The following is a 27,329-nucleotide window of genomic DNA, read 5'->3' on the forward strand; positions in this document are numbered from 1 at the left end:
TCTGCCATTTTGGCGCGACATTGAACATGGCACAACATAATAGTACTGTAACTGTTAACCTAGATCATATATGTAACAGATATGTCGGGCTTATAGGCTTTGAGGTTAACAATTTTTGTCAGGTTTACTACGCTGCCATCTAGTTATTACATAAGGAGTCATGTCGTAAATCCCATTTGAATTGCATTGGTGACTGTGCTGCCATCTCGTGTTCGTTTACGGCGGACGGGTGGCGATCCTGGCGGTTGTTCTCTTCAAAGTGCTGCCGATTTTAACGTAGCGAGGAGTTATCTGTTACATATATGATCTAGGCTGTTAACCAATTAAAATTGATTTATTAAAGAAGGCCATGATCGCACGCATCGGAAAAGTTGCCCATCCGAGAAACGTGGACGGATTTGCCGTGAGGCGATGCGTCCGATACGATGTAGTGAACGCGGTTACATAGCAATTACAGCAAAGATAGTCTTTTTCCGATCCGTGCGATTCGTCCGATGCGTGCGATACGATGTAGTGAACGATTACCTTAGGCCTACATTCATCCAGTTATCATCCATGAACATCATTTTGTTGATGCAAGTGATTCACAAATTCACACGAAAAATATTGAAAATCTATGGATGCATGTAAAATACAAGTTAAAACGTAAATTTGGAATATCACGACAATTGTTTCCGTCTTACAGGAATTCTGTGCGCAGGCATGTTTGAAACATTTCTTACTACATTGCGTGCAAACTACCCTTTATAGAAACCAAGTAAATTTGTAAGTACAAGCATTACTATCAATGAAGTGTCATTATACTGACATTATAAATAATTTTATTCTCATTTGTGGACATATGCTCGCTCGCTTGGTAGTGTCACTGCCCTTTAGATCTGAGTGAACACGCGAACTCGTCTCTTCATCTTACTTAATTTGGGACTCCGAAATACGAGGTTGGGATGTCCGGTGGTTCAGGACTAGAATACGAGCTTTAGCTCGCCCAAAACCGCAGCCTACTAAAAATCATCTCTACTACGAAGGATCATAAACTGTGAAACTGAGAGTGTGGTGAAATTGTAACTGAGTAGTGAAATAGTAACTCTTGATAGTCATATGCACAACTTGTGCGCATTTCCGTTTATATGAAATACGAGATTTCCTGGAAGATTATAATTATATTGTAAGTAAATATGGGCTTTAATCCTGAATATATTATCATTCTAGATTGATTATGGTATATGTATTACTTCAGTATAAGTGGTTTCGGATTACAGCGGCACATACTTTCCGCGAAAATATCAATATTCATATGAATCTTAACATATAGCACTCCATATTCGCCGTAAAAACCACAGTTTTTAACAACGAGTAAAGACGTTTTCCCAACAGCTTACAATCTGCAAATGGATGTCAATTTCTTAATTCTTTCAGTTACGATGGATATGATCAAAGCGGAACTCGAGGTCGACCCACTGTCTCTAGAAACAAGTGACGACACAGATGAGGATGAGAAGAAACCTAGCCAATATTAGAGGTATATTATAAGTCATTACCATCTGTTTTGTATATGCGACATTTATATAAATATAAGTTTACCTTACAACATAAAGTGTTCATCTCTCAAATTATATTCAATGCACTTAATGAAACAAAAAAGAAATCTTGCAGATCCTCGTCTTCTTTGTCACCATAACACATCTTGTACATATCTTTCACGGGTAGCCATTTGAGAATTGATCAGAGTTCTTAATTTAACATATGGTTCACAGGAAGCTTTATTGAAACTTTCTTTCATAAACCATTCTTACTTTTTAATATTTCACTACAGTGTAATGCAATACTTAGTAATAAACTAAGCCATATTCTAAGTAAAGTCCATATTGACAGCTGTAGCACGCATATGATGCAGCAGATGTGCCTTCAACCTGAACTTGCTACCTCTTTAGTTACCTAATAATATGTATAATTTTTTTCTTTGTGGTTTTACTAAAATAAAACGTATTTTGTAAACTATGTACAGGATCGACACTTAATGCGGTGGCTTGCAATGTAACTTATAAGATTAAAATGTGATTACGAGGGTCGATCTGTGATTTTGTGGTTGAACATTTGTGAGGCATATATAAAATATAATTACATGTTTCACCACACATTTGGTTTTCATATAATTGCAATAGGATAGTATAGAAGGTCCAGCAGCTTAGCAGTATATTTATTATTATTATTATTATTATTATTATTATTATTATTATTATCATCATCATCATCATCAGCAGCAGCATTATTATTATTACTATTATGTCTCGTTACCAGAATATTGTACAAAATGGCACTATAAAAATTGGAGATTTAGCCTTCGAAGAGATGGAAAAATTCAAATATCTTGGAGCAACAGTAACAAATATCAACGACGCTCGGGAAGAAGTTAAACGCAGAATAAATATGGGATATGCTTGTTAACCTATATTTACCTTTGTTATTATTCGGTTGAGAAGCTTTTCTCATCTAGTCTGCTGTCAAAAAATCTCAAAGTTAGAATTTATGAAACAGTTATATTACTGGTTGTTCTATATGGTTGTGAAACTTGGACTCTCACTTTGAAAGAGGAGCAGAGATTAAGAGTGTTTGAGAATATGGTTCTTAGGAAAATATTTGGGGCTAAGAGGGATGATGTTACAGGAGACTGGAGAAAGTTAACTGTAATGAAAGATGAAATTGTATTCTTCCTCTTTCGATGTCTCACATTGTGTATGCGGTGAACATTTCTTATCTTTCGAATTTATGGCAACAAGCCCTGACCTAAAGAACTGTAATAAATCATGAAGAGAAAACATTTTACAAAATTTTTACACATGAATAAAAGCATACAGAGTGAGGTTGTTTGAGTTACGCTACATCTGCATACTGATCCAGTCCAGTAGTCAAGGCCAATTTTTGCGTGTTCAGCAGGCCGTTTGTTGTTAGTTTGAGGGACGCTTTGTCAGAAACTCTGTGACGTTCGTATGTTACTATATGCGTTAATTGTGTGTCAACTGTGTCCTTATTGTTTATCTTCCTTCATTTAAAAGAAAATTTCAGATAAGAAATAGCAAAATTCACGCTTATGCAAATGGCAGTTAATATATAAATAAATATATTACCCTCACTCTTACTTACTTACTGGCTTGTGAGGAACCCGGAGGTTCATTGCCGCCCTCACATAAGTCCGCCATTGATCCCTATCCTGAGCAAAATTAATCCAGTCTCTACCATCATATCCCACCTCCCTCAAATCCCATCTTAATATTATCTTCCCACCTACGTCTCCATAAAGGTATTTTTCCCTCAGGCCTCGCAACTAACACTCTATATGCATTTCTGCATTCGCCCATACGTGCTACATGTCCTGCCCATCTCAAACGTCTGGATTTTATGTTCCTAATTATGTCAGGTGAAGTATACAATGCGTATAGCTCTGCGTTGTGTAACTTTCTCCATTCTCCTGTAACTTCATCTCTCTTAGCCCCAGATATTTTCCTAAGAACCTTATTCTCAAACACCCTTAATCTCTGTTCCTCTCTCAAAGTGAGAGTCCAAGTTTCACAACCATACAGAACAACCGGGAACATAACTGTTTTATAAATTCTAACTTTCAGATTTTTGACAGAAGACTAGATGACAAAAGCTTCTCAACCGAATAATAACACGCATTTCCCATGTTTATTCTGCGTTTAATTTCCTCCCGAGTGTTATTTATATGTGTTACTGTTGCTTCAAGATATTTGAATTTTTCCACCTCTTCGAAAGATAAATCTCTAATTTTTATAGTTCCATTTCGTACAATATTCTGGTCACGAGACATAATCATATACTTAGTCTTTTCGGGATTTACTTCCAACCCTATCGCTTTACTTGCTTCAACTAGAATATCCGTGTTTTCCCTAATCGTTTGTGGATTTGCTCCTAGCATATTCACGTCATCCACATAGACAAGAAGCTGATATAACCCATTCTACTCCAAACCCTGTCTATTATCCTGAACTTTCCTAATGGCATATTCTAGAGCGAAGTTAAAAAGTAAAGGTGATAGTGCATCTCCCTGCTTTAGCCCGCAGTGAATTGGAAAAGCATCAGATAGAAACTGGCCTATACGGATTCTGCTGTAAGTTTCACTAAGACACATTTTAATCGAACTAGTTTCTTGGGAATATCAAATTCAATAAGGATATTATATAAAACTTCTCTCTTAACCGAGTCATACGCTTTTTTTGAAATCTATGAATAACTGATGCACTGTACCCTTATACTCCCATTTTTTCTCCAATATCTGTCGAATACAAAAAATCTGATCGCAGCAAAAATTAGTCCAGCGATGGATACTGAAGGTTCGCAATAAGCATCCGCGATCAGCTGGACTGTACATGGAAAATCCTCACTGTATTTATGAACAGGAATAAAGGCGCATGTCAACATACTCTTCACAAAAGACTAGAACCTAAACAGAGAAGAAGGGACTATTTAAAAAATGGACCCTTTATATGTCAAAATAAATTGGATATGAAGATATGGGGGGAAAGATGAATGTCACTTTTTATCGAAATTCTACTTATGCTTTTGTTAGAGAGGGTGAAGTCCATACTTTCTTCAGGAATATTAGTTTGCTCGTAAAACAAAGAGTGTCAGCAGTTACAAGCAAATTTAAAAACACAGGAAGCTGGAAAAATGATGATTGTCGTAAGGTTTTGCTGAAATAACAATGAGAGGTTTGCATCTCTTTCAATAATTAAAATCACTTTCATGTTCGTATTTCAATGTTAGTATTCCTGGATGTTATTTTAACATTTCTGCCGTAAGTATTTTCATTGTTGATTACAGGAATTATTTTTAAAACGACAATGTGTTAGTTGACCCACACAGATTTAGGATCCTTGAGAGATTCATATAGTCTTAAGGCGTGTTATTTCAGTTTCTCCTATGAATCAAAGTAATGATACTGCTCCAGAATGGAAAGTGAATCCAAAGAAAGGCAGAAGCATGGACGAGTATCAGATGCGCCTAAGAAGATGAGAAATCAAACACATGAGACTGGGAAGAACTGTGTGTGCAGTAGATTAAAATGTTTTGAGAAAATTAGTAAAAGTGAAAGACAGACTAACATAAAACATTTTAATGGGTTATCTAATAGGGATTCTCAGAATTCTCATTTGTCTGGGCTTATGAAAGTCAATTTTATCAAACTAAGGCGGAGTCGGAAGGACCAAGACGAATCTGACCTTTCTAACCATTCGTACACATATAATGTTCCAATAAAGAGAGTGCAAGAAGAAAGTATATGCTACAAAGGATTCATAGCACTTCATAGTATAACTCCATGACAGGACTGGACAGGTTATCGATACACGGTCGCGTAACAGTTTTTCCCTTAAAATTACTAAAAATAATTATAGAATTAAGGAACAAATGATTAAATAAATGGATGGATAAATGAAAGAATGAATGGAATTGTAAAAGAATAAATGATTAGATGAATGCATAAGTTAAAGAATAAACAAATAAATAGGCCTAATTGTTTGAATATAATTATATAGGCCTATAGGATGTATTTTATATTATAGGCTACAGCATATTGGGTTAGGCTATAAGCTTACATGTCAAGGTCAAAAGCACGCACTCAGACTCTGCGTGCTGTCAAGCACTGACAGATTGCAATGAATCTGTTCTGCAGGCAGCAGCAGTGAACAAGAAGGTGTGAGCAAAATGAACTCCATTGTCCTACCACTGCGAGCTGAATTAAACTGCTTTTAAGCAATAGATAATGTGTTACACTTGTACCCGATAACAATAAATGAAAGCATGTTTTTCAGCATATTTCTCTGTAATAAATTAATTATAAATGCACAATGTAATAATAGACAGAGACTTTCCTTAAGTTACAGTTTCAGCTAATAACTATGATCTAATTAATTGTTACTTGTTATAGCTACCTAATAATGCAATTAATACATATGGTAAGGAGGGGTGAGAGTGTCATGACTAATAAAAAAGTAAATATGTTTCAGTGACTTTTTTTCTAGTTTGATAGCAATAAAGAAAATGGCGGCTATGTAGTAATATTAATTTTTCTTGCTTCTTGTGAGGTAAGTTGTGTTTGAATGCATAAGATATGTTTTGATGTATTTTGAAGTAATTTTTTTAAATGTTTGTCATCCAAAATAGATTAGATAAACAAATTGCAGCTATATTTAATAAAGGCATTTTAAAAGTACGTATTTACGGATGCAAATTCATGTGTTATTGAAACTGTTCCGTTTATTGATGCTAGGTGGCAAAACTAAAAAGTTGCATATTACGTTTAGAGCAGGAGTGTCATATAACTTTGGGGTAAGAGTGTCACCATGACACTCTTACCCTCTGAGTGTGGTATCACATTTCTTATTACTTAGAATAATTTTGATTAATTTTATTGAAATTATATAATAATATTAAGAATATCTAATATTTCTAATAATCTAATAATAGTAATATTATACTTCAGGTACTTTAAAATTAACAATGGTACGTAATTATGTTCGGAAGAGTACAAGGTCATCTTATTCGCAAATGACATTAATATCTGCTATGCAGGATGTCCGAAATGGAAATAGTGAAGCTTCTCCTGCCGGAGAATTGATATTTCAAGATCTACACTCCGGAAGAGATTAAAATTAGATGGTCATGTGAGTCACAAATACCTGCAGGTTATTCTAAATGCAAGAGAATATGGAATTGATATGCTCACTTTTTCAGCGCACTCTTCACATGTTGCAGCCTCTGGACAAGTCACTTTTTGGTCCTCTAAAAACCTATTATAAAGAGGAAAGCTCAACATATTGACAAATAACCCTGGGAAGAAAATTATTGAATGTTACATTGCTGATTTGTTTACCAAAGCCTATGGTAAAGCTACTATTCTCAACAATGCAATGAAGGGTTTCAAAGTGACGGGAATAGTTCCTTTAATCCTGATGGCTTTTATGAATCTGATTTTGCTGCCTCAGAAGCATTTTCTGGTAATGTAGCACAAGACATTCCAATGAACAACAACAAAACCAATGACTTACACATTACTAAGATAACTCAAACAACAGCATTTCAGAAAACCGAGACAGTTTACAGCATGATAAAACTCAACTTTCAGTTGTGAATGATACCAGAAAGATCAGGTCTACGCCAGAAAATCTTCAAAGGATGATTTCAAGGGCCAGTGAATCATTGCCATCTACAAGTCGGTCTTTGGGAAACATCAATTCAAATGGCTCTTATAGTATTAAATCACTGTCTCCACTTCCAATTTGTAAAATGGTGCCTACAACAACTCCAAAAAAAGAAGGAAGACTGAAACATCTGCTATTCTTACAAGTAGCCCATATAAAAATGAACTGCAGAATAAAATGAATGATTCAGGGAAAAAATCAATCAAATGAAGAATGAAAACACAGAAACAAAAAAAGAAGAAAGGAGGTGAAGAAGCTTCGTCTCAAGCTGTTCTTGACTGCCATACCGATAAAAGTGACAATTATTTTTTCTGCTATTTGTAATGAAATGTTGAGTTACCCACCTGATGAACCAATGATTCAATGTGAAAAATGCAATGAGTGGTCACATATGAATTGCAGTGACTTTAATGAACGACAGGGAACCTATACTTGTGATATTTGCAGAGAATAAACTGCAAATAAGTACTTTTTAAAGTAATAATGTATTTGAATTCTGGTGACACTTTTGCCGCAATACTGCTGACGCTCTTACCCCATGTAGGGGGTAAGAGTTGAGGGTGGATGAGCTGGGATAGATGTCGCCCCACGTTGGGAAGCGCCATTTGAGGGTGGATGTCGTTATTGAGGCCCCACGTTGGAGACCATTTGTGGGTGGATGCGTCTCGGTTGTGGTCCTCAATCGATGGTGATGTGCGGCTGATGTCCCTCACTCGTATCAGCCGGCAGGTCCGCGGCCGTCAGCACTCGTACTTCGAGAAGCGCGAATAGGGTAGGTGAATTTATTATTGTTTTAAGTAGTGGGCGCCAGCCCACCCTATTTCGACGCTCGGTGTAGCGTGAGATCCACTCAGGGTAGCCGAGGTACAGTTGTGGTGTAGGATGATGTCGGGAATAATACCAAGCCGGCTACTTATATAAAAGGCAGTGTTGATTCCAAAAAAAACTACAAGTTTATTGTCGTATTCACTTGGTAAACCCTTGAGTATGTATTTCCGGCTGAACTTGTAATTCAATCGTTGGTCGCACTTCTGTATCGACTTTATGGCAGCGCTGAATATGCTCTGTCCAATGCTATAACTTCAATCCTTTGTTCAATACAATACGATCGAAGCTCCCAAACGTTGACGAGTAGTCTCGTCGATGACAAAGTTCTATCTATCGAGTCTTCGCCGGAAGAAAGACTATTAAGTTGGGCCGCCGACACCTAAAAACTCAGTGTGGGGGGCCGTCGACACAAAAAAGATGATATGCTCCGTATGTAGGGCCGTCGACACGATAAGAAGTTGTTGTGCCCTGTATGTAGGGCCGTCGACACGATAAGAAGTAGTTGTGCCCTGTATGCAGGGCCGCCGACACGATAAGAAGTTATTCTGCCGCTGACACGAAACGAAGAAGTTGTTCTGCTCTCCGCGTCCCGTCACCCTTATTTATAAAAACCTATCCTACGCTAAAACTAACTATCCTATTGGCTAACAACTACGTCATTTAACCGGCCTAAAATCTATTCTCGATTGGTTCAAAGTGACCTCATAAGCTGAACCAAGATCTCTTCTCATTGGGCGCAAAATACGTCATCTCTAAATTTAGACTTTGGACTTCCCACAACATGAAATTAGTTAGTAGATGTTTCGGGAATCCTCGTCCTTTTGGAAAATCCGAGCTTTGCAATAGCCTTCCCATGGGTCCAGTCCGACTTTAGGATTATACACCTCAACGAGTCTCTATGCAAAACCCTGCCCAAGGTGGCCGTAAATCTGTCCGATGCTGACAAGTGACGCAGAGAACACCTGCGTGGGAATCTAATTCTAACCAAGTCGCTGGAACATCCCCGCGAATACATGTAACAAAGTATGGAGATATCACTTCGCTATTAAATCGGTCTTTCCCTCACCTAATTACTGCTTCAGAGTGTCATATGACATTCATTTATGTTTATTAGTATTTTACTTAAAATATAAGAGATATTGGATTTTGTGTTTTGTTATTATAGAGTGAAAGAGTAAAACATTTTGAAATTAATTTTGTAAATAATAATTATCATTGGAAAGAGTAACAATCTATGTCAAACCTTAACATGGCACTCTTGCCCTACCTTCCCATAAACGCTGATTTTCTGTTTTAAACTAATACAAAAGCAAAAGAAATCATAGGACATTCAGCATATGCTAAAATGAAATAATAGGCCTACAACAAATAATAAACATAGCCCATCAAATAATAACCTATATTCTCTTTAACTTAAGCAGTTTTAGATAAGTTGATGAGGTCCATCTAATTTATTGTTACTAACTGTTACATTGCTATCAAAAAAGCTGAAAGTTAGAATTTATAGAACAGTAAAGTTATACTACCGGTTGTTCTGTATGGTTATGAAACTTGAACTCTCACTTTGAGAGAGGAACAGAGGCTAAGGGTGTTTGAGAATAAGGGGAAAATATTTGGGGCTAAGTGGGATGAAGTTACAGGAGAATGGAGAAAGTTACACAACGTAGAACTGCACGCATTGTATTCTTCACATAACATAATTAGGAACATTAAATCCAGACATTTGAAATGGGCAGGGCATGTAGCATGTATGGGCGAATCCAGAAATACATATAGAGTATTAGTTGGAAGGCCGGAGGGAAAAAGACCTTTAGGGAGGCCAAGACGTAGATGGGGATAAGGAATAATATAAAAATGGATTTGAGGAAGGTGGGATGTGAAGGAAACTGGATTGATCTTGCTCAGGATAGGGACAGATACGATGGCGGGCATGTTGTGAGGGCGGCAATGAACCTCCGGGTTTCTTAAAAGCCATTTGTAAGTAAGTACGTAACTGTTACATAATCATGTAGGTCTACTTACTGTATTACTTTTAGAAACAAATTTAAATTGCTGAATTATCGTTTAATTATTGCATTTTCTGCTTTTTACCGACATTAGCCTCCTTATGTCGGGTGAAATGTTGTTTCCTGCAGCAAGATGTAGCATAGCCCGCATATTATCATCTGACAGGCCTGATCTTAGTCTTGGTTTTGTGAGGTTTAGGTCTACAAGTGAGAAAAATTGCTTACATAGCTACGTTACTTACTGACAATTATAGAAATAAATTGTTCCGCAAATCTTCGTAGGCCTACCGCTGAATATATAGTTCTATCAGGACTTAAAGCTTTGTAAAATGTGGGAATAACTTCACGATTATAGCGTGTCTTTGCTGGTATATCACTGATGATGTCAATACTTCTTAGCGAAAGACCTGAATTGGCAAACATCCAAAGTCCTTTTTCAGGGCAGTAATAATTTCAGGCGTTTGTCATTGCTCCTCTTTGTAACTAACTAATTTCCACATACCAAACAAAGAGTTGGTATCACCTCCACTTTCATTACATAAGAATTAAGAGTCCAGTCAGCCTGAACGATTTCTTCATCAATGTGTGATGTACAGCCCTTGTGTTCACCAGAAACCTACATGCTCTGAACAGCGCACATAAGTTACAGACGGTGAGGCACGCTTGCGCTCTCGTTGACATCACTGGCTTACAATGTTGCCAACATCTTCCGATGCGCAAGAACTTCATTTGACAATAGGCTACTTAGTTTATTTCATTCAAGCAACCAGTCTTTTGATCGTTTCATAAGTTATACTGTACTTTATACTATTCAACAAACGAATCCTGTAGGCCTACTCGTTAATTTATTCATAGGCTAGTCACAATCAATGACAGATCCAGTCGTTTATGTCTCATCCATCATTTCTGTAACTATTAATTTAATAATTAAGTCATTCATTCTTTAATTAATTAATTAATTAATTCATTCAGATGTACATAGGTGAGTTATATTCTTTAACTCACTAGTACATTCTTCAATTTTTGTAACATTTACACTTTCATTTGTTTAATAAATAAATCATGCAAACTTAATATTTCGCTATTTTATTTTTTCTCATATTCTCTATCGTTCATGCATTCATTCATTCACCCTTATTCTTATTTATCGTAAATATTTTCATTCATTTCAGTTAACCCTTTCGTTCATTTGTTTATTCATTGGTTCATTCGTTCTCTTATTCGTTCATTCATTCATTTTCCAGGAGCCTAATTCCTTCTTCCTTCTTTCATTCAATCGTTCATTATTTTATTCAATCCCTCATACATTGCTCATTATTTCAGTGAATTGTCTTTGTTTTATTTATTCATTGATGCATTCATTCAATCCACAAATCTCATATTTGTTAATAAATGCATGTAAGCTATTCTTTCATTCATAAATCCATTCCATCATTCATTAATAAGATGGGTCGGTGGGTCTGTTAGCCAGTTACCTAATCAATCATGGAGCGTGCAGATTTCTCCTTCTCCATGTATTCCCCTTGTTCTCCTTGTATGCCCCTTGATTTCCATGCATCCCCATTGTTCTTTAAGTAGCCTATTCAATTTGTTCTCCTTGTATTCTCCTTGCTCTCCGTGTATACCTCTCGTTCTCCTTGTATTCCCCTTGTTTTCTTTTATGTATTTCCCTTGTTCTGCTTCTATTCCCCCTGCTATGCACCTATTGAATTTATCCCGCTTTCTCCACAGAGTGCACATTTACTTTGAGTGCATTACTTCAGTGGATAGATGGCAGACCCATCGCGGATGATGTTAGCATGATAGTTGGAAGTGATTGTGTAGGGTTAATTAGGGTTGGGCGGGATTCGCGTTATGCCTTTAAATTGGTGCGCCTTGAGGCATTGGGAACCACTGAATACCCAAGTCAGGATAGTCTGGCCATAGCATCGAACACTAGATCTCCTTAGTATGACAACAATTACTAATTCTACTCCGTGGAAAATTGATAGGTACTGTATATCGATGAATAAACAAATTAGACATTTTCAGGGATGGTCAAAATATTTGTATCGATGGTTCTAACATCTTGTCCTACTGGTTACGACCCTATGTGCGTCGCACTGTGGAACAAGGAATGCAGCTGTATGCCACACAAAAACTTTTGTTTGTGGCATGTGTCACCACACAGCTTTGCAGATCACCGACGTCTATGTTGAAGATGCTTCAGAATGTTAAGCTATACCGGCACTTCCTTATTGCTGTGATTGCATATACAGGAAAACGATAAAACGTGCTTTCTATTCCACATACGTATATCAACTACACGTCATAGACGCCGAATTTGGAGGGGAGCAAGGAACTTTCTGCCCCTCCAATTAGAGCCAGGGAAGTATCCCCTCCCCAATAACATAAACGGAGGAGCCAGGCTTCTCCAAATAATTCGAAGACTCCATGTTTAAAAGATTGTTAATTTGTTTGAAATGAATTGGGACGAAGCCCAAAAACGGTTATTTTAAATCCATACACTGGGTCGTATTGCCAAGCAGAAATAACAGGAATTAACGGTTCAATTATTAACAGTGTATTGACTGTATTTCTGTCCTGTCGGTTAACAAATAATATAGGCTAATTATTTGTTGCCATAACTCGATTCAGTATTTCTACATGGCCTTCTTTAAATGTCGATTATTGAACATGTAGGCCTATGCGGCGATGTGCGTCCTGAATTTGATTCAGAAGCAACCTCCAGCGATCTGCGTCGCGTCCAACGATGTACGTTGGCGATCATCGCTGTAAAGAAACCGTGCGCATTCATTTTAACTGCTAGCAACTCCAGGCGACAATCGCGAGCGATGTGCATCCGGCGATGATCGCCCTAAACAAACCGCAGCTTAACACCTCACGTTCATCATCGCTGTGAAGATCAACGAAGGGTGAACAAAGGGAAAATATATTACATAAAGACCGTAGTTTTCAACCATATTGGGTCATGCAATTTCCGTGAGTATTAGGCTAATATCCTAAATCAGACGATAACTTAACATTGTCTGTAAAATGTATAAGGGCATTTCTTTTTACAAAGAGCTATTGAACATTTCTGTGACATTTTTCTGCAGTCTTGCCCCTCCCAATAGGGTTCTTTTAAAGAAGATTGCGCCTATGTTCTACATTATTTTATTATTATGGTAACCGAACTCTTTAGTCAGAAAACAAACTGAAAACGCAACTGGAAAATATGTAGGTGCTAGATAGGTAGGGACTAACATAGGCCTAATATTTTGCTAGTAATGTGTTGCTCGACTAAATTTCTTGCAGGCCGTTCTTTTTCCATTTCTAGACTGATTCTTGTGTAATATTGGGCTAAAGCGAATGAGCGTACATGAAAACAAAAAACACACGGAAGACGTCCGTACAGCATACTGACGTCGGAACTGGAGCTGAATGGAAATAATAAATCAGGCTCATTTATGCAGGCTATGAAGAATCACTGAATGGAAAAAAAAAATCTGAGGGGTGCCCGATGGCCTCTATATTGTAAATATCTGTTTCCATTGGCAGGGGTGTACAGGGATACTGATAGCCTATAGGAGTAGGCGAAGTTTTATTTGCATATCGTGAGGTATGAATTAGTAACTTCAAACTTAGGCCTACCACTTCTGCAGTATGGCGGACACAAAGTACATGACGGTAAATCCTGCTTCAGTTTTTCAAGTTATCAGTGACGTGCATTATCGACGTAATTAAAACAAGTTTCTAGCCGTGAACGTCGACTTGGTGCAGGAAGAGTATGGAAACGGAAGTGCTTTTCTTCACATAGATAAGTACTGTGAATATATATATATAGAAAAAAAATGGCAATAATATTGATGTGCATGTGAGCAGCAGGAACACTAGCGACAGTCAGTGGCGTATTAGGGTTATCACACAGGGCGAGGCAACATACTTACTGTGCTTGAAATATTCCAGTTGAGATGATGAAGGATCAATGCCGTGTCACAATCACACAATAACAACAATCCTGTATGTTCTACGTAAGCAGAGATACCAACATAAATAATTTTCCATATTTTTATTTGAATATTTTGTAGGTACAGAATTTGAACAATTATGACAAAGACAATGGATTAGTGATAATAATAATAGTAATAATAATAACAATAACAATAATAATATTATTATTCATAAGGTATCAGTGGCGTATCAAGGTCCAACCACAACAAAGCCACACAACACGAGAGTAACGACAGCCTAGAGCAATGAAGTAACAGCATTACACAAAGAGCAGTGATGCCAACACAACACATTCCCTCTGGTTACTATGCTATGGTATTGCTTTCGTGTTGGCAGTACTGCGCCTGCTCAGCCCTGCAGCATGGCCGCCACTTCTGTGTGCCCGTACCGACGCGTCAGGTCCAGGGCCGTCCGTCCCCCTTTACTCGTCGCCTCCCGCTCAGTGCCATGCTGCAACAGCAGCTGCACTACTGGGGCGTGGCCACTACGTGCTGCATGATGCAGTGCAGTCCAGTGGTCCGCTTCATCAGGCTCGTTGGGTCGCGCCCCAGCTGCCAACAGCAGCTCACACACTGCACGGCGCCCATGGTATAAAACCACATGCAGAGCAGTCCAGCCAGATGATCGTGACTTCACATCGGCCGCGCCCCGGCAGCCAGAAGCGCCCTGCACGCATCCTGGCGGCCTTCACATGCTGCCAGCCACAAGGGCGTGCATCCATCATGATCCACGGCGTTCACCTGGCAGCCTGCGTCCAGGAGCAGCTGCATCGTGTGTGTGTCCCCCCGCTCTGCTGCTCGGTGTAGCTCAGTCCTGCCTTGGCTGTCCTTCAGCTCCAGGTTGAACCTGACCTCAGCACTGAGCTTCTGCAGAAGACAAAACAATCTGGTCAGAGGAAGCTCAGTCAGCTAGGTGATAGTTCCACTAGACTGAGTGAAGCTCATGGCAGTAGTAGTGACAGTAACCATAACTACAGTAATGTCAGTACAAGTGACAGCAGCCATAACTACAGTAATGTCAGTAGTAGTGACAATAGTCATAACTACAGTAATATCAGCAGTAGTAATAGCAGCCATAACTACAGTAATGTCAGTAGTAGTGACAGTAGCCATAACTACAGTAATGTCAGTAGTAGTGACAGCAGCCATAACTACAGTAATGTCAGTAGTAGTGACAGCAGCCATAACTACAGTAATGTCAGATGTAGTGACAGTAGCCATAACTACAGTAAGATCAATAGTATTAGTAGTAATAACAGTACCAGCAACAGTACTAGTTGGTCTGAAAACTGAAATTCAGTTTACTCTCCAACTGCAGCTGGTAGCAATCTCTGTTGTAATAGTTTGTATCAAACATTGCTCAGTAACTGTAACCATGGCAACAGCTCACACTTACTGCTGTCTTCTGGCGCTCCGCTTGCAGTTCCTCTAGCATTTTTTTCATTCCCCCCCCCCCTTCGCCTGCAGTTCTTCTCGCAGAGCCCGCAGTGCTTCCTCGTTATTCTGTATTAAAAACAAATCTGGTTGAGAAGAACCTCAGATGTCGATAACTTGACTACAAACATGACTATTGTGATGATGAAAATGATGATTTTACAATGGTGGTGGTGGTGGTGGTATCATTTTTAAAATGTGCAATGACTGAGTGAAGCTCATAAACTCCCTCGCAACTGTAACCATGGTAACGGTAACAGCTCACACTTACTTCTTCCAGTTGGTGCCTCATCTCTCGCTCAGCCTGCAGTTCTTGCCTCAGCTTCCGCAACTGTTGCTGGTAAGTCTGTAATACAAACAATTCGGGATTAGAGAAAGCTCACCTAGTTAGGTGATAGTCTGACTTGAAGCAACAGGTTTCATGAAGGAATCAAGCTGATGGCCCGGTATACAGCATCAGGAAATGAGACTAAAGCTACCAGCATATAATGTTTGGATAGAGGCTTTGAAGTAAAACAACTCATCCTGCCTATGAATTTCCTCAAAGAGCTAAAGAAATGTTATGATTCCTCAAATTAATTGGACATCTGCAGGAAGTTAATCTTCATTTCCATTATGAAGTTTTAAGAAATGGGCCACAGATCGAATACACTACCAGAACAAACTGTAATTTGTGTTTTCATGATAAACCCTAACGCAAATTGGCCGTGGATCATCTAACTACCCAGAACATAATTCAGACTTTCATAAGCCCTAAAATAAATGGGCCATTGGTCATCTAGACCAGTGTCTGTCAAACTTTGTGAAGATGCTACCCATTTTTTGGCGAGACTTTTCTTTGCAATTCTCCTTCCCCACTACTGTGTATGAACCTGCCTAAAAAAAATTCAAATCCGTATAATATCGAAAAAAAAAATTATGACTTTGCTGAAAACCAGTTGACAGCAGCCGAATTCTAATGTACCGTACCTGCAAGATGAGAAATTGGAATATGCAAACCTACTTTCCAATTTATTCTATTTTGCTTCTTACACGTGTCTTTCTTATTGATATATCTATCAAACACTCAAACACTTTGAATAGTGGTTTGCAAGACCAAGATCTACACATACTCTAATAACAGCCCAAACTAGAACAAGCATATTTGGTTGACATCACTTCAAAAAAAGAAATTTGATTAATTCTATTGTATTAAATGAGCTGTTGAGAGGTAAATTGGTACAACGTGAATTTATGAAATGTTCGGGAATTTAAGGTTTGGGTTTGGTTGCATCTAAAAATCGTCATTAATTTTTTCACTAAGTTTTCCTCAAATAGAACATAATTGTATGTTAATAAGGCATTGTTTGTTTCATTTTGTAATCCATTCCTCTGCTCTTTACATGACAACCCAAGGTGTCGCGATCCATACTTTGAGAACCACTGCTCTAGACCTGCCTTCTCTGTATGTAATCGAGATTTTCATGATAGCTTTCTCCTCACCTAATCCACTCTAAACTAGTCACTGTCCTTGGACTCCTGTCACTTAACCGTGATTTACATGTTGCTGCTTGTGTCGGTACCTTGATGCTTTTCCAGAATTAATATCTAGCTGGAAAACTCGCTAGTTCATAAACATTTACACGGTCCTATCTTCTCTTTTATTTATTAATTGTATATAACAGTGAAATACTTTAATGACAGTTGTCTCACACTTTTTCTTTAGCAGGAGTAGTCAATTATTTGTTCTCACCTTAAGCTCGGGGGACATACCCTTTGCTTTTTAAGGAACTAGCCTGCGCTGAAGGCAGATGTATTCACCAGTTGTTCAGAAATTCATTCCCTGACGTCCTGACATGCCAATTCTTTGGAAGCTGCTTTGACTAAGCATTATAATGTTGGACACGTGCAACTTGTCATTGAGTGTAATTTAGTCAATGGGAATTCAAAATAAGACGCTAGTGAAATAAATAAGCAGTTTCATTAGAATATTTTGCCAGCAAATTGGCCGGCGAATAAGTAAGCTTCTTCAAAGCAAATACAAGCAGCACCATATAAATGACACTTTAGTTATCCCCTCACCTAACTCACTCAGATCTTTTCACTGTCCTTGGCCTCCTGTCACTTAGCTATCGCCATTTTCATCTTTCAGTTATTGCCAGTACGGTTACTGTCACTACATTGTAATATGTATAATTCAATTAAGTACCTATTTGAACATATCTTAGCATTTGCAAATCTGCCTATTTTAAAATTGTTCATGGTTACTGCTCCAACCTTTAATGTACCCTCCAATTATTGTATCTGTAATCATGGTAACAGCTCAGCACTTACTTCTTCCTGCTGGAGCCGCAACTGGTGCTCTTCTTCATATTTCTGCCTCAATTCTACTTTCTCCTGTAACCATAAAGGAATTAGTTTCTGACATAACCCAGTCAGTAAGGTGGTAGTACGATGAGAAAAAGAATAACTCACAACCAACCACTGAATGTATTGTACTAAACAACACGACATTTCCAATTCTATCTTTCACATTTTGTACATGGCTACAAATTGGTCTTAAATATTTTTCAATTTCCCTTGTCATCCATTTTGTGAATGCCTGGTATGAGCAAATATTTCTGTGGAATAAAGCCTTACTGTGACCCAATATAAGGTGTTCAGTAGTAACTGTAAATATGGCAACAGTGGAACTCTTACCCTTTCCGATTCTTCTTTTAGCTTTTCCAGTTCACCTTGTGTTTCTCTTAATTCCCTCTCTCTCAGCTTCAATTTCTCCTTCAGCTCCTCAATGTTGTTGCTACTCCCTACTTTTTCCTCTTCCTTCCTTGCCTCCAGGCCATGCAGGGCCCGCGAGTCCAACCTCTCTTTGAGGACCCTGACAATAAATGTATTCATGGGTAGTACTGCTCGGTTGTCAACGTCTAATAGTCGGAATATACTATGGTCTATTTCATCTTGAGGAATTTCTATGAGAGGAAGCAGCAGTCGAACCTGTCCCTCCAGGGTCTTCACTCGCTGCTTGAGGTCGGATATTGGGTTCGGTTTTGCCATCCTGCACACCAGAAAGCAAGAAAACAGTGAAACCTACAAATACTGTTCACAAGTGACTAGTGACCTTCTTCCGTTAATACGTACTCCAATGATCTTACAGAAACTGCAATGAATGAGTGAATGCAGAGTGCAATGAATGCAGCTTTCAAGGTCATTTCTGTCCATCAAGTACTTCGCTCTGCTCAGATATGTTACCCAGTCCGTTAAAATTCGTTCTCAAAATATTCGACTAGAATAATAATACAGCTTCACTGTACTGACTAATGTCAAGGGCTATCCTCAGAATATCGTACAAGTGGGGACATATTAGATAGTTTCCACTTTTAGGTAAATCACTTCTAGGTTACTTTAACATTTGTTACCGATTTTCTTTTGCTTGCAATTCAGTAAATTGCAACTCTCTACATGCCAAGTTTGTCTTGACATATAGACAGTTGCAACAAATTTACAAGTTCATGACCGCGGAAAACAACAGTTGCTCATTTACACATGTTGGAATCTCATCAGTGTTAGAACAATACCATAATCAGTATTGACTGCATCGAGGTGAATGACTCGCTGTCTGCAGCCCCTCACATAAACGACTTTAACTTTTCTGGACTCCCTTCCACAGCCACACCCCCATCCACCCCAGTAAACTCCTAACCACTACCTGCACCTTCGACCAGTGCCCTGTTAAAATCGTCTTTCAGCTCGCATCTTAACACTTTAAAAGTATTATATCAAATAAATCAGTATTTTATTTTTTCAGTCATACACTTATCATTTATCAATGGCAGAAAAAGATTCTGTTACATCGAAAGTACAATTATTAAAAATCACGAATATTTTCGACTTGCATGGAAGTCATCACCTGAAGATGACTTCCATGCAAGTCGAAAATATTCGTGATTTTTAATAATTGTACTTTCGATGTAACAGAATCTTTTTCTGCCATTGATAAATGATAAGTGAATGACTGAAAAAATAAAATACCGATTTATTTGATATAATTTCACAAAACTTATCTGATATTCAACATGACCTTTAAACTTTAAAAGTAGCCCACATAAATTCCCAAAGCCTTCTCAGTCATTTCAATGAAGTTCAATCTATTTTCTCCCCTTTGTCTCTTCACGCTATTCTTATCTCTGAAACGTGGTTGAAGCCTTCCTTATCATCTTCTCTTGTAAGTTTAGATAATTACACCCTTTGTAGAAATGACCGAATCGGTAAACGCGGAGGTGGTGTTGCGATATATGTGCGATCGGACTTACCGTTTAAATTTGTCCACCAGTCTTCGAATGAAGTCTTAGAACATCCTAAATATCTATTCATCGAAGTCGGTGCAAGTAACAAAAAGTGCCTTCTTGGAGTTGTATACAAACCCCCCTAAATCAGGTTTCTTAAGTGATCTGGAAACACCTTTGCTTAATCTTGTGCCTCACTATGACCATCCTGTTATTTTAGGCGATTTCAATACAAACTTATTAAATTCAAGTAATTACGCTACAATTCAACTTAAGAACATGTTTGAGTCTTACAATATATCCATCCTTCCTTCCGCAGCTACCCACCACACCCAGGAATCGGAGGCACTTCTTGACATTGCCACGACTAATCCTCAACTAGTATTAACGAATGGACAACTACCAGCGCCGGGTATTTCAGCTCACGACATAATCTTTCTAGAATATTCCTTGTAAGTTATTGTCCAGAATATAAACCTCACATCACATCATACCGTGACTTGAAGCATATTGAGCATGATGAATTAATCAATGACACACTTAGCTTACCTTGGACTGAAGTGTGGAGTTTACCATACATTGACGACAAAATCGAAAAATTTAACGACTTAATATTTAGTTATACGATAAACACGCACCCTTGAAAACCAGACGAGTTGGTAAACGCCTTGCGCCTTGGATGTGCGATGCCATAAAATTACTCGTGACAGCCAGAGACACTGCTTATCGTAAATACAGACGGAGCAAGGACGAATTAGATTTTAATAATTACAAAGTTTTAAGAAATAAATGTAATCAAGCAGTAAGAAATGCTAAATTACGCCATGCACATTCCCTTATTCTTCCTTCGGTCAGTGCGAAAAAATTGTGGCGTAACCTTAATAACCTGGGTCTAACAAAAGCAAAGCCTCAGGTAGATAACATCAACTTGTCACTCAATAGTCTAAATGAACATTTCGTCACTGCTCCACCTGAACCACTACATAAACAAGAGACTCTTGAATTTCTCAGATCTTACCCCAACCTGCGTGGGATAAATTCTTCTTTAAATACATTAACCCGACTGACGTAATGAAGGCGCTGCGACGTATGAAATCTCAAGCCCAAGGTATAGACAATATAAATATAATTCTCCTGTATAAAATAATAGATGTGATCCTGCCGACCGTCACTCATATATTCAATGCATCTATTATGGCTGGGTCCTACCCCTCACTCTGGAAAAAAGCATTAGTGAAACCTTTACCTAAATCTAACACAGCTTCCACAGTAAACCAATACAGACCGATATCAATTCTTCCCACTCTTTCAAAAGCATTAAAACATATTGTACACAGACAACTTACGAACTATCTCGACGAACACAAACTCCTTGATGACTATCAATCAGGTTTTAGGCCTGAGTACAGCACTACTACAGCCCTAGTTAAAGTGACTGAGGACATCCATGAAGCTATGGATAGGGGTGAAGTAACGGCACTAACTCTTCTCGATTTCAGCAATGCCTTTCGTTATGTTGATATCGACCTGCTTCTTGCAAAGATGAAGACTTTGCACCTCTCAGACAATACCTTGAGCTGGATGGACTCCTACCTACGTGACCGCCAACAGTGTGTTTCACTTGGTCCCAATGGCGATGCACAAAGGCGGGAGTGCCGCAGGGCTCCGTATTAGGACCACTACTCTTCTCTATCTACATTAATGACGTACCAAAAAACTTACAGTATTGCCGATTTCACCTCTATGCCGACGACCTACAACTTTACATACATTCCAGACCCAATACGATCAATGAAACAATTGACAAGTTGAATTGTGACCTAGCCACTGTCTCTACTTGGGCGGCCAATTTCGGACTCGCACTTAATCCAATTAAGACTCAAGCTATAATTATTGGCTATAAGCGTTTAATTAACTCTTAATAACAAGTAATCTTTCAGTTTTTACACTTAACAACACTCTAATCCCTTATTGATCTGTCTTAAAAAATCTTGGCTTCTTTTTCGATAATAATCTGTATTGGAATTTTCAAGTTAAAGAAACGATAAAAAAATCTGTTCCTCCATTCACTGTTTGAGTCGCTTAAGAAACTTCTTGCCCCAGCAACTAAAACTTACCCTAGTAATGCCGTATTTCGATTATTGTGACGTTCTGTTAAGTGACTTAAATTCTGAACTGTCAGTCAAGTTACAGCGAGCTCAGAATATGTGCATCAGATACGTATGCAACATCCGACGATATGATCACATATCACCGTCCTTCGCAAGTCTTTCCTGGCTCCGACTTAAAGAACGTAGAACTTTACACTCTTTGTCTTTACTCTTTCGAATTCTGCACACTTCAACACCAAATTACCTTTCATCTCGTTTCTCTTATCTATACTCTAACCACGACATAAATACCAGATCACTTATCTGTGGCGCGTTAAGTATACCTTTTCATAGAACATCTCGTTATTCATCATCTTTTACAGTATCCACCTCCCGACAATGGAATTCCCTGTCACAAAGTATTAGGGGCTGCAAGACAATAAACACTTTTGAAAACAGCTTAAAAGATAACCTTGTTAGCATTTCACTCCAATCATACTGACTTAAACTATCACTCTACATTGTTACTCCTTCCTTTAAACATGCATCCTGATAGTGCTGTATTTTCAAAATTGTCTCATAATAATCTCTTTGTATTATCTAACATTATTTGAAATATATCAACATTCTATGTATTTTAGCTTAATTCTGCTACATAGTTTGTATTTCAGTGTTTAATTAATAGTTCATAGTATTTTGTTGTTTAATTCGTAAATAACTCTTGTATACATGTAGCTCATATCTAAATCAAATTGTTGAATACTTTGTAAGTTCATACATATGTATGTATACTTTTTGCTGGTTGAGTGGAAGAGAAGGCCTTACGGCCTTAACTCTGCCAGCTAAAATAAATCATTATTATTATTATTATTATTTTTATTATTATTATTATTATTATTATTATTATTATTATTATTACTATTACTATTACTATTACAAGAGTGAAAAAAAGACATTAAGAAGAAATTATATTCTGCAGTGCTGCGAATGCAATGCAGGATAGGGTGGCAAATTGAAATACAGTGTAATTTTATGTTGTATTCTATTTAGGCCTAATAGGCCTATATGTTAGTAAGATATGTTTTATCTGAGAATATTGGCAACTTACATTATGCAAATTATAAAATAATTTAGGCGCCATTTGCTAAATCTACGTAGTTTTCCATGGCATTATAAAGAATTCGGTAGTTTTTAACGTTTGAAAGTTACACCAAATAAGTTACAATTATTCTTTTCCTTCATTGGCTTCTGTGAGATGTATATAGTGATAAACACGTTTTAGCTTGCAGCCACAAATACTTTCACCATAAAAATAGTTCCACACTTACCTGTATATTCTAATGCACTGTTCATACATTTTCCCCTCCTATTTCTTACAAACGTAACACTCTAGAGCTCCAGGATATAACAATACGAAAAATGAACCACTTTCCTAGTAATTCGTCCTGGACCCCTCGCATATTATATTGGTAATTATAATATGGGAGGGGGGAGGGGCTAAAACAGTGCATTACAATATACAAGTAAGCAGTGGTGATATCCAAAAAGTTTAACAACTAGTTCTCTCATGTGTACCTATGTTAAACATATATTGTATATGACCATGGTACTTGCAAATAATACCTAGAAATAATTTAACAACAGCTTTGTCCGAACCGGTGAGAACCGACCAAATATCACCACTGCAAATAGGCCTAAGTATGAAACGAATTTTATGTTGAAAATAGCCTATTTGTGCCTGCAAACTAAAACCCACGTGTTTATCACTACACAGAGTGAATCAAAAGTCTGGAACCATATAAATATCTTCCATATGCTTGATTTTCGATTACTACAGTATTTGTAAGACCAAATGCTCTACCAGTGGCACATTCGATTCTAGCTTTCAGCTATCTCAAAAGCTGCCATTTTGAATGCACCTTTGAAATTTTAAATGGAAAGGGGATCATGTATGTACTCAGAATCGTGCGAAATTTTCTGAAAAAAAATTAAATGGTACAATCTGTTTTCAGATAATCTAATCGTTTTCAAGTTATTTAAAGATAACTGTTACAATGACAAAAACATTACATCTACAGATGTTTTGTAACATGGTACAGTACTAAGGAGGTTTTGGAAAAGGTATTTTATGCAATTTCGGTAATTAACTTTTCCTGCTTTACTGTTTGGTTAACCTGTGACAGTTTCAATGCATTGTTGTGATTATTTGAAGCTTTCCTGTAACAAATTTCTTGATTTTCGTGATGGCATTATCGAAAGAGAGAAGAATTGATATCATTCTTCATTCTGGTGGGTTAAGCCACAGAAATTTTGCAGCACACCCACATTCTGGGTTTGTGTTCAAATATAACGATCAAAGACGTTTAATTATAATGTTATTTAATGATATTTAATATTATTTAATGTGTTAGGAGTAAGTGTGTATTAATTTAATCAATAGAGCGTGTGTATACAATGTTTATATAGTTATTGAAATCGATGTTTTGTGATATATGTGAAATTGTGGTGAACTCTTGTGCTGTATATAACCGTACAAATAGTGTTTATATACGACAGTTTACTCTAATCGGACTTCTGTGTTAAAGTGTGGCTCTTATGCTGCATACAACTGTACAAAAAGTGTTTATATAGGTAATTTTAATTGTACTTCAGTGGAGTACGTGAAATCATGTTATATTCTAGTGCTGCATGGCCAACAACTGGACGAATAGTGTTTATATAATTTATTTTCTTTGTACTACTGTGTAAAACTTCGTAAGTGGAATCATATTGCATTGTTGTGCTGCATATAACTGTACGAATCGACGTAAGAAGGATTCGGGAATATATTTTCACAAGTAAGTTGGTTACATGCTGTACATTGTATTAGGATATTGTAAAATGACTGAAAACCATTTGTACATTTTTATTGTGATAATAAAAGGGAGTGTTTTGTAGGAATAAGCGCAAACTTGGAATTTATTTTTATATTTCCATTGAAAAATCCTGAGCTTCTCAGTAAATGGTTATTTACTGTTAAACACGACAAATTTATACCATAGGCTTTGCTCTTTTCATTTAAAAGAATCGTGTTTCTGCAATTCTAATTATTGTAAAAAGTTACTGAAAAGCTGCCGCAATTTCATCAATTTTTAATTTTCCAGCCCATCTCATAAAGGAGTCATTCCACGTCAAATCGCACAGCAATAAAACACGACCTTCTCGGAAATGGTCGAATTTTTTTTCATGAATTCCAAACATCACATAAGGAGACCCGTATTTTTTTATTTTCACAATTATTAATTATTTGTGTAGTTATGAATATTTGAAGTTACGCAAATTATGCGCGCACTGTTACATAAACTCGCTTGGAACTTTGTGTCTACATATAATTGAGATTTGCGGTTTGGCGCATTTGAAAGACGAAATACAACACTTTTTATTACTTTAGGCCTATCACAAATAAATTTAAAATTTGGCCTATTTTTTTAATCATTTCTTTTTCAAAGCAAAATTACTATATTAAATAGCCAAGTTAAAAATCTGAAAAAAATATAGACTTGTTCGCTGATGTATTATCTGTAAACTACTGCATTTATAAATATGGGATCGGCACCCATACATTTGTAACAATTTATTTTTCGGAGGCATGCACGCGCTCGCGATGCCCAGCTAATGAACTGCTTGCAGCCATAGGCTAGAAGGCTGCCTGTGGAAATTTCCCGTTGCATCTGATGTCACCATACTAATCATCAAATGATTAATACCTTAAGGAACAGTAAATATCTTATCTAAAATTATTTTATTATTGTCAGCTCAGTGGGAAGCCCTTCACAGTTTATACTGTAACATAGCCAAGTGTTTGATGATAGCAAGACTGGGTAAGGCAGTAAACTTTATGGCAGTAAACAGATGGCATGAGAGAAAAATAATCAGTTTGGGTTTGAATTTCGAGCAGTGACGTGACTTCTATACAACATGAGTGATGGTAAAGATCGCGTAATATATAACAAGAGTGTTTAAATCCATTTACCTTCCTAATCACGCTTTTAAAAAGAAAAGTACACTAAGACGCGCAAGTCGCGACTTATTGATAAAGCTCAATTTAAAGGAGTCTTTGAGTGTGCATATATGTGATTTGTTCCGTAAAAATCAATCAATTTCCGCATAGGTCAGGTGAAATTATATATGAAGCCGGTAGTTCTTGTGATATTAATAAACATGAATCAAATGAAAGTGCGGACAGAGAAAGTGATTATCCCAGTATTTCTTCTAGTAGTTCTATGGATACAGTGCTAGAAATCACTAATATTGAGGAATTAAACAAGAGTTTGATGTCAATAGAATCTCCTATCAAGAAAAGAAAGATACAACAAAACGATACCCCCGCGAAAAGTTTCAAAAGTAAAAGGCTCCCTAGCATGTTAAGTTTTTCATGTAGAAGATGCATCATCATCATCCATTCAAAAGTCAGCCATATTTTATTTTTGACGGAATGCAAAGAAAGTACAACCTGAAAATTACATAGTTATTGCAGACTTTTCTGAAAATTATTCATTTGTAATACAAGATTCAATACAAGGTGTGCATTGGAACATATGCCAAGCCACAATACAGTACAATTTTAATTTTACTTCCTACTTTATTTTATTTTATATTCTCTTATAGGCCTATTAATATTATATCTGAACTGTGACCGAACACGAACGCTGCTCATTCGGTCTCAAATTTTGTTAATACTACCGCATCTCCTTTTTTATATTGATTGTATTATTTTATTTCTATTTCTCTTATTTGTAATTACATTCTTTATTCTGTATATTTAAATAAATAAATAAATAAGTAAATAAATAAATAAATAAATAAATAAATAAATCCTTTCGTAGTATATTTCAAAGGAGATACAGAAATTCGTTACAAAAGTAATGTCATCTCAGAAACCATAAAACATGACACCGATCCCTTTCACTTTTTTCAATCCGAAGCAATCAATTTCTTAAAGCAGGAATTCAACGATATAAAAAAACATCTACTTTTCCAATGGATAAAGTTCACAATACAAAAAAAAAAAAATTTAAAAATAATTGCTTACATGAAGACGATTATGGAATTAGTGCTGAATGACACTTCTTTGCAATGTCGCATGGTAAAGGTCCATGTGTTGGCATTGGAGATACTGTTAAAAGACTTGCCATGAGAGTTAGCCTATACAAGATCCTATAACAACAAAAAAAAAAATTGTTTGATTAGTCACAAAAAAACATTTCTAACGTGTCATTTATATTTTGTCCATTCAATAAGCACAAAAACCACACTGAAAATTTGCAGGCCAGATACCATAATCTAAAACCAATAACTGGTACATTAAAATTATATTCTTTCATTCTGTTGTCAAGAACTGAAGATTTAGTAAAACAATTTTCTTTCAAGAAAGAAGGTAGGCGAATGAAAATTTAAAATGTGAATGAAAAGAAACATTTGAAAAGCTTAATGTACAATTATTTGAAGATATCATAATAAG

General features: G+C 37.0%; 2 protein-coding genes and 1 long non-coding RNA gene across 4 annotated transcripts in view; 2 read left to right on the forward strand and 1 right to left on the reverse strand.

Annotated features, from left to right (window-relative positions):
* LOC138691317 (zinc finger protein ZFP2-like) overlaps positions 1-27,329 on the forward strand; it is a 499,579-nt gene that overhangs the window by 160,032 nt on the left and 312,218 nt on the right. The gene's annotated exons all lie outside the window — the stretch shown is intronic.
* LOC138691323 (uncharacterized) lies at positions 325-24,779 on the forward strand. The gene is made up of 3 exons (XR_011329823.1): positions 325-1,165; positions 1,417-1,519; positions 14,220-24,779. It is a non-coding gene; the product is annotated as an uncharacterized lncRNA (long non-coding RNA).
* LOC138691320 (zinc finger protein 235-like) overlaps positions 14,088-27,329 on the reverse strand; it is an 83,334-nt gene continuing 70,092 nt past the window's right edge. Inside the window, exons 4-8 of one of the 2 annotated variants that reach the window (XM_069813201.1) lie at positions 18,157-18,511; positions 17,791-17,853; positions 15,749-15,823; positions 15,440-15,546; positions 14,878-14,910 (exon numbers count right to left, since the gene is read on the reverse strand). In XM_069813201.1, coding sequence (XP_069669302.1) covers positions 15,484-15,546; positions 15,749-15,823; positions 17,791-17,853; positions 18,157-18,511 — 556 coding nt within the window. In that variant the 3' untranslated portion in view covers positions 14,878-14,910; positions 15,440-15,483. Of the gene's footprint in view, positions 14,911-15,439; positions 15,547-15,748; positions 15,824-17,790; positions 17,854-18,156; positions 18,512-27,329 lie in introns of both variants that reach the window. The other variant, XM_069813200.1, reaches the window with a different exon arrangement.

This window comes from Periplaneta americana, chromosome 16 (genome assembly GCF_040183065.1).
Source record: "Periplaneta americana isolate PAMFEO1 chromosome 16, P.americana_PAMFEO1_priV1, whole genome shotgun sequence".
NCBI lineage: Eukaryota > Metazoa > Arthropoda > Insecta > Blattodea > Blattidae > Periplaneta > Periplaneta americana.